Genomic DNA, 8,524 nt, shown 5'->3' on the forward strand with positions numbered 1-8,524 from the left:
GCCGGTTGAGCTATAGGCGCCGAGCCACAAAATCACTTTCATAGCCCTCTTCCTACTGTTTTCACTAAAACTCAGTGGAGCACAGTCAGTGGAGCTCTGTGCTCTTTGTGAGAAAGTAAATGAATCCCAGAATTGCCTGAGTTACACAAATGACTGAATCAGGTCTAATTTGAAAAGTATTCTTTCTACCATTCCTTATTGTTTGCTCAAAAATATTTAAACAAAAATGACCAGGCACAGTGGCTCACAGCTATAATCCTAGCACTTTGGGAGGCCAAGGTGGGTGGATCAGCTGAACTTAGGGACTTGAGGCCCTGAGCAAGAGGGACACCCTGTCTCTACTAAAAACCTACCCAGGTGTTGTGGCAGGTACCTATAGTCCCAGCTAGGCAAGAGGATTGCTTGAGCCCAAGAGACGGAGGTTCTGCGGGCTATGATGACAACACAGCACTCTGCCCAGGGTGACAGAAGGAGACTCTGTCTCAAAAAAAAAAAAAAAAAAAAGAGAATATCTAAATTGGTTTATTAAGAGAAAAGGAAAAAAAACAAGTAACCCATAACACCATTTTCACAATTCTGATGTAATCTCTTTAGTTTAGTTACCACTATTTTACATGTTGGTTAAGTAGATTAATTGGAGTCTCAGGGCATGTTTTATTTACTAATCAATATATGTAACTAATGGGTAGTGCCTGTGGTTCAGTAGGTAGGGCACCGGCCCCATATACCAAGGGTGGTGAGTTCTAAACCGGTCCCAGCCAAAGAGCAACAAAAAGTAGCTTGGTGGGCGCCTGTAGTCCCAGCTACTCGGGAGCTGAGGCAAGAGAATCGCCTAAGCCCAGGAGTTGGAGGTTGCTGTGAGCTGTGATACTACAGCACTCTACTGAAGGTGACAAAGTGAGACTCTGCCTCTACAAAAAAAAAAGGAGAGGCTGACAATCTACTTTTGCTTCATGGTGAAACTGAAGGCAAATTGACATGTTTCATAACTCCTACTCTGTGGCATTATTTCCAGGATGTTTGGAAGTTTCGGGCTCGACTCGTGCAAGGAGAAAGAACCAACCTTTGAAAGGGTCCTTTGCTGTGATTCTTGTAAAGAAAACCAAAATGAAACAGGCTGTCAAAGAAACATGTCTCCTGGGTGGGACGACGTCATCTTTTCTATCCGTTTGTTAACAAAATCTCAAACAACACCTGTCGGCTACTTAATTGCACCAAGTAGTTAATTTTGCAGCGGAATGGTCTTGCTTTCATGGAAATAAAACAGCAAAAAGGAAACATTACTGTTTTAAAGAAAACTAATTTAGGGTTGCAACTAATAAAGATGATTGGCATGTGATTTAAGGATGTTGGATCGGTTTCTTTCAGTAAGCTCTTTACCGGAGCAAGAATGAATGCTTGGAAATTCGGGATGTGTTGAGTTTTGTACCCTCTCTTGGTAAACCCACAACGTTTTCAAATCTAGAATAATGGTGGACATAAGAAGGACATCATGGCCTCCAAATAAGGTTGGATATTCATGCTCTTTTTTCTTTTTTTTTCCTTTTTTCTTTTTTTTAGACACAGAGTCTTACTCTGTCACCCTTGGTAGAGTGCTGTGAAGTCACCGCTCACAGCAACCTCCAGCTCTTGGGCTTAGGCGATTCCCTGGACTCAGCCTCCTAAGTAACTGGGACTACAGGCACCCTCCACAACACCAAGCTATTTTTTGATGCAGTTTGACAGGGGCTGGGTTTGAACCCACCACTCTCAGTATATGAGGCTGGCCCCCTACTCACTGAGCCACAGATGCCACCCAATATTCATGCTCTAACAAAGGTTCTTCAACCCACCCCCTCTGCCCAGGAACAAGCCAACTGGGTCTTTCCAATCCTTTCCTCCATTCGTAATGAACAAAGACCAGGGTAACTTCACTTAAAAATATTAAGCATTGGCTCGGCGCCTATAGCTCAACCGGCTAAGGCGCCAGCCACGTACACCTAAGGTGGCGGGTTCAAATCCCCAGCCCGGACCCGCCAAACAACAATGACGGCTGCAACCAAAGAATAGCCGGGCGTTGTGGCGGGCGCCTGTGGTCCCAGCTACTTGGGAGGCGGAGACAGGAGACTCGCTTGAGCCCAGGAGTAGGAGGTTGCTGTGAGCTGTAATGCCATGGCACTCTACCCAGGGGGACAGCTTGAGGCTCTGTCTCAAAAAAAAAAAAAAAAAAAATATTAAGCATTTATATGAGTGCAATCTATCTCCTTCAGAGTACAGGGACATTTTTAGATTCCTATCCCCAGATCTGGAGTGAGTGTGCACTGTAGAGATTTATTTCAAAATAGTACCATCCTTCTTAGACCACCTGAGGGCAGCAAGGAGACTCCTTTCAAAAATTTGTGTTAGGCTTGGCGTCTATAGCTCAACCGGCTAAGGCGCCAGCCACGTACACCTAAGGTGGCGGGTTCAAATCCCCAGCCCGGACCCGCCAAACAACAATGACGGCTGCATGTGTGTGTTAGCTGCTGGTTATAATTACACGGAATGTTTGTAACAAATACTGATGCCCACATCCCTAAGAGTTGGAGAAGTTTAAAGAGCTGCAGCTGAGGGAGTCAGCTAACTGGCCTTCACAACTCAGCAAGGTGCCCCCCAAACTTAGGCTGCTACATTTCCACAGAGGGGGTGCCGTATCCTGAGATGTTCATGGGTCAAAAAGTTCTCAGTTCCTTAGGAAAGACATCTCTTGGGTTGTAAAGCTGGGAGAAGTTTTCAAAGGAGCAGAGAAAGGATTTACAATTTCAAGTTTCTAAAGTGAATGCTCTAAGAACCAGATGATTGGGCCTTGAGTCAGGCTATAAGTTTGGCCAAGCTGGGGGATGAGGACATTAAGGTCATTTTAGTAATCTAAGGTAGTCCTCTGTAAATGCACCCCCAAATTCATTCCTGCTGCTTGAGAAAGACCTCAAACCCAATGACACATAAACTTAGAAATTTCAGCTCCCTGGATAGGACTTTCTTACGAATGGCCCACTGAAATGGTTCATAAATGTTTTCTTTTGATGCCTTCATGTCAGAGTACTTTCACTGATGAATTCAACAAACATTTATAAAGCATCTAATTTGTGCCAGTGTAGCATCAGGTATGAACAAGGTGGAAACTGCCCCTCAGAAAGACCTCACAGCGCTGAGGGAGGCACATGAATCAATGAACATTCATAATGTAATGTGAGGATTCTCAAAACGTGAGACATGGGGTTACCACCGGCCCTAGGAATGCTACTCCTAGGCATTTACCCCATAGGAACAAAAGGTACATCCACATGAAAACATGTAGACAAATCTGCAGGGCAGTGTTATTCACAATGGCCGAAAGATGGAAACAACCCAATATTCTTCCACTGATGAGCCCTGGCCCCAGGGCCAGGCTACCTGGGTTCAGTCCCAGGTCTGGACTTAACCAGCTGCATGGTTCTGGCCAGTCATTTAATCTCTGTGACTGATCTCCCGCTCTGTCACTTAGAGGGAGGTGAGGATTAGAGTTTATGCACCTGGAGTCCTTGGGATGGTGCCTGGCCTGCTCTGAGCATGGTCTACACATTGCCAAGATGACACAATCACGAACCGTTGAATGGTCTTATGCAGGGAAGTGACCTGAGGGTCGTTCAGGAAGGCCACCCCTACCCCTAGTGACACAGAAGGTGAGAAATCTATTTCCATGGTCCAGTAGAGAGACAAGATCTCAGAAAGGCAGGAGCAATGGGAGCAGTGAGGGTAGAGGGCATTTAAGAAGGTGTAAGCTGGCTGGGCATTGTGGCAGGCGCTTGTAGTCCCAGCTACTTGGGAGGCTGAGGCAAGAGGATTGCCCCACCTACCTTGGCCTCCCATAGTGCTACAATTACAGGCCTTTAAAAAGCATTTTGCTTGGATGGTGGCCATATGTATCCAACAGAGGGGTGGAAGGGTGAGGAAGCAGGACGGGTGACGAGCATAGGCGTCTGGTGCCAAGCAGGTGTTCTAGGTCTAGTGATGGTCACTAGTGGCAGAATTCTAAACAATGCCCAAAGGGCAGCTCGTTGGCTGGTAGCAAAGCGCTGATGGGTGGCTCACAACACAGGATGCTGGCCAGGAGCACACTTTCAAAGCTACTGCAGTTAGATAGCCCCGGGGGCTGTGATCAGCTCAGCCTTCCTGGTTCTGGGAGCCCAGCTCCTCCCCTCCGTGGGCCACAATGGGCTTCATTCCAGAGACGTGGATCGGCTGTGGTACTTTACAGGAGCTTTGCCCTCCTCCCCTGTACCGTGGGAGGCTGGCACACTCTCTCCCTTGATATCCTTTAAAGCTGTGGTCCCCAACCCCCAGGCCACCTGTTGGTACTAGTCCGTGGCCTGCTAGGAACTGGGCCCACACAGCATCATTGCCTGAGCCCTGCCTCCTATGTCCCTCCCACCCCCCCAGGCCATCCATGGAAAAGTTGTCTTCCATGAAACTGGTCCCTGGTGCCAAAAATGTTGGGACCACTTCTTTAAAGGGATCTGTGTTTTGCTGGGTGGTGAGGTGAGCTTCAGCTGGGCTCAATGCATCAAAGAAAGGGGTTGCCTGGTCACTATCCACATGGCCCCCACATCCATGTGAGTGTCACCCTGATGGGTATCCAGTCATTAGGGTCCCTCCTTAACTGACATTTGAGTCAAGAGCCCCAGTGACAAGTTCTTCCTCTCGCTCCAGCCATGCTGCAGCCTTGAGGCCTTGCCTTGCCTCCCCTGGGCAGGAGCAGGGAGGACTTTGATGCAGGCCCCTTGGTCTCCACAATCCTGACCCTGCAGCTCCACATGAGTAACCGCAGCTCCTTGGGCGCGGGAATTGGAAAGGCCACTGCAAAACCATCTCAGTCAGGAGCCCCAACTACAAGCTCTGCCTCTGGAGAGGTTTGCCAGGCGCCAAAAACATCTCCAGTGCTCCAGCCAGGAGCTGCCAATAGAAAGCACAGCCAGGACCCTCCCACCCTCCCAGCTCCTGCCTCTCTCTTCCCTCCCTTGCTCCCTGGCTCAGAAGTGAGGAGCCACTGCTGGAAAATTGTCTATCCCATCTGTCCTCTGGTGCCTGGACTTCTGCAAAGATGACTTGGAGACAGATCTTGCTCCTGTCCTGCCTGTCAGCCGTGGTGCTTCTGACTGGTGAGCGGGGGGTATGGGGCGGATGGTGTGGGTTATTCAGTAAGGGAGACTTACCTTCCACAGGTGAGACTACTCAGGTGGGCATGCTCATTGTTGAGATGGCCACGTTTGGGATGTGTGTGTGTGTGTGTGCAAGATACAATATAATACCAAAAAAAAAAAAAATAGCAAGGAAGAAAAAAATAGGAAAAACCCCAAACCAGCGTTCTGGGTGGGTTCCAGGGGAAATCAGTTCTGCAGGTGGTATTTGAGATACCGAGGGCCCAAAGCAGGGCCTGGCAGGCCACTAAGTGTGGAAGGGACCCCAGAGGCCCAACGGGGAGGCTGGGTCTCAAGGCTGCAGCCTCACTCGGCACTTTGTTCCACAGTGCTCCGGGAGGGGACTGGTGCATCAGTGGGCACCAGGCAGGCGGCAGGAGAGGAGCCCCAGGCTGGTGAGTGTGGGGGTGGGGGGCTCTCTGGGAGGGACAGCAGGTGTGGCCAGTGTTCCAGAAGCCCTAGCAGCTCCCTCTTGGATGTGACCAGCCTCTCTGCCTCTCTCGGGTTTCAGGTGTGAAACAGAAGATTTTCATGCAGGAATCCGATGCCTCGAATTTCCTCAAGAAGCGTGGCAAGCGGTCCCCCAAATCCCGAGACGAGGTCAATGGTAAGGACGTCAGCAGGGCAGGCGCCTTCTGTCGGCACCCCTGTCCCTTCTCTCTTCCACAGCCAGCGGTGGTGGCAGGACGCAGCGGGGGACTAGAGGTTCACCCTGGGCCCTCAGTTTCAAAAATGACTGCAGCTCTGGATTAGAAATGACACCACGTTCCCCTGATTGTAGGTCACACGTTGGATTGAATGCGTTGTTGGGATAAGGAATGAAAAGAGACAGCATCCCATCCAATGCACCCAACGGAGCTAAGATGCATCTTGGTTTTAGACAGTGGGAATTACAAGGGGGAAGATAGACGTTTTAGTCCAGAGGGAACACTCACTTCAGCCTGAGTGCTAGCACGGGGTGCCGGTGCCTTCCATGCAGGAACATCAGCAGTGCACATGGGGAAAGCACCGGGAGTCTGGGAGCTGAGAAGCATGGGTGCAAGGACAGCTTTCCTACTAAGTGCCCCCAACTCTAATTTCCTTATTTATAAGCCCCAGAAGAGCCGAGTTCAGCGGGCAGTTTCTAGCCTTCGCTCCCCATGTTGGGGTGAGCTTGTCCTCTGCACAGCCCACTGTGGCCCTGGGCCCCCTATGCAGGCTACTCACACCCTTGACCTTCTAACACTTGAAGGCACATGAGTATTCTTACCCCCACCCGACCCTTCCAAGACGCCGAGCTCAGACTGTCCCGACAGAGCCTGTAGCTTGCTGCTTCCCCGTGCAGTGCGTGAGCATGAATGAGCCCTTTGTATCCCTCAGCACGTGCCGCTGCGAAGGGACTTGCTCAGGGAAAATAACAGGACTGTTTTCAAATGATGGGGAAGAACAGAGCTGGAAATGTTTTTAGATCAGATTCTTTTTTAAAAAAAAATTAGAGAAGTATAAATAAACCAGGAGAATCTCCAGGCCTCATGCAACGTGGGATATAAAAGTTGGCCACTGTCAAGAAGCACAGAGAAAAGGGGATGGAGGTTGGGTTGCTCTTGATGGAAATCAGACAAATGACTTTCTGGCAGACTTTTGGGCATGGGGACAAGAAAGGGTTTTTAGGACAGGCCAATATCTTCCAACCTTTTAAGCTGACTCCAAACAAGGAGGTGCCTGATTAAGCCTGAGGTCCCTCACCTTGATGGCAGCTCAGGGTGGTAAGCAGTCCCGGGAGGCCCAGAGCAGCCTGGTGAAGGGCCAGGATTGCACGTGGATGCACCTGCTGTCACCCGGCCACCCCTGAAGAGGGGCAGGAGAGCAGTGCCCAGTGATTTTCTCAGGTTCGGTAAAGAGCAGGTGATACTTCAATAAACTTGAATTTGGAACTAGCAGACAGGCATCTGACATCTTTATCCTTCTGGGCTGAAAGTACGGGTTACTGTAGGGTGAAAAGAGAATCTGATGAATGCATCTTCCTGAGACGTGATGTATACAACACAAAGAATGATGCATAGCATAAAAATTCCGTCTTGTCCCAAGAGTTAAATTCTTCTTATTCATTGCTACACTGAAGGTCCAATTTGTGGCACTTCCCTAGGCAACGTGAGAAGATTGTTTCTTGTCCTGTGTACATAAGGGATGGGAAATACTCTTTAAAGAATTGATACTGCCTCGTTAAGCACTAGTTTCCTAAATCCTGAGCCCCCCCCATACCTCTCACATCAGCAATCTGGTACCTGTAGTGACAATGGGCCCTAGGTGGGTCTCCAGGGGAGGCCGCTGTGCAAATGTGTTCTGGGCCATCAGTGGGGATGGAGCCTGGTGCTACTGGCTTTGGTCCCAGGCTGTGTGGCCCCCATTTAGTTACTGCAGCTCTCTGAGCCTGAATCCCCTCCTGAGAAATCTATGCGAGGACTGGGCACAAAGATGGATTGGCCAACCAACCCCTTCCACAGACTAAAGTTTCCTGCGAGTATGTAGGAAGCAGTAGAATTCTGGAAAGAAACACGAGACTTACCTCGGGAATCTGCGGTAAGCCCCATGCATAGATAAACCGATTTTCAATCTGAGTAAGATGAACTGATAGAAATATAACAGAAATAACTAGTACTTATATACAGTAGAAACTCTGTAAGTTGACCGCCCCCCCCCCCAGGAGATTGTAAAAAACTGCTCAACTGTGCATGTGGTGTATGTCTGGTCTATGAAAATTAGGTCAATTCTAGTAGGTGGTCAGTGTAGGGAGGGGATCAGCTATGGAGGTTCTGTGATTCCCTTTTTAATGTAAGCTCCTTACTTGCAGGAAGGCATTGAGGTGGTTTCTAATATTACCATCTGCAAAGAAAGATGTTTGTGTCTCTCCCAGCACCTCTGTAGTGTGGAGTGGGGAAGGGGACTGTCCTCAGTTTCTCTGCTTCCTCCACCCCCCTCCACTTCCCCTTGGTGGAGCAGGTGGAGGCAACAGCAGGTCCTCCTTCTCCCCACCTTTGATGTAAGGAGCGCCCCTCTGTGAGAATGGGAGGTGCTCTGAGGGCCTGGTTCTTGCTGCCCCAGACACCCACCACCTTCAAGGAATTTTCCAGGTGAAGCACATTTAGAAGAAACACCGGCTCAGCGCCTGTGGCTCAAGTGGCTAAGGCGCCAGCCACATATACCTAAGGTGGTGGGTTCGAGTCCCCAGCCCGGGCCCACCAAGCAACAATGATGGCTGCAACCAAAAAAATGGCCAGGCGTTGTGGTGGGTGCCTGTAGTCCCAGCTACTTGGGAGGCTGAGGCAGGAGACTCGCTTGAGCCCAGGAGT

General features: G+C 49.6%; 2 protein-coding genes across 4 annotated transcripts in view; both read left to right on the forward strand.

Annotated features, from left to right (window-relative positions):
- PHYH (phytanoyl-CoA 2-hydroxylase) overlaps positions 1-1,339 on the forward strand; it is a 19,025-nt gene extending 17,686 nt beyond the window's left edge. The window contains exon 7 of the mRNA XM_023511340.1: positions 1,016-1,339. Coding sequence (XP_023367108.1) covers positions 1,016-1,069 — 54 coding nt within the window. The 3' untranslated portion in view covers positions 1,070-1,339. The remainder of the gene's footprint in view (positions 1-1,015) is intronic.
- A 3,753-nt stretch (positions 1,340-5,092) lies between these two features.
- UCMA (upper zone of growth plate and cartilage matrix associated) overlaps positions 5,093-8,524 on the forward strand; it is a 9,962-nt gene continuing 6,530 nt past the window's right edge. Inside the window, exons 1-3 of one of the 3 annotated variants that reach the window (XM_003786883.2) lie at positions 5,099-5,156; positions 5,525-5,590; positions 5,707-5,802. In XM_003786883.2, coding sequence (XP_003786931.1) covers positions 5,099-5,156; positions 5,525-5,590; positions 5,707-5,802 — 220 coding nt within the window. Of the gene's footprint in view, positions 5,157-5,524; positions 5,591-5,706; positions 5,803-8,524 lie in introns of all 3 variants that reach the window. The other 2 variants (XM_023511472.1, XM_012803309.1) reach the window with 2 other exon arrangements.

The sequence above is a fragment of the Otolemur garnettii genome, unplaced genomic scaffold, assembly GCF_000181295.1.
Source record: "Otolemur garnettii isolate 467f Iridium unplaced genomic scaffold, OtoGar3 scaffold00019, whole genome shotgun sequence".
NCBI lineage: Eukaryota > Metazoa > Chordata > Mammalia > Primates > Galagidae > Otolemur > Otolemur garnettii.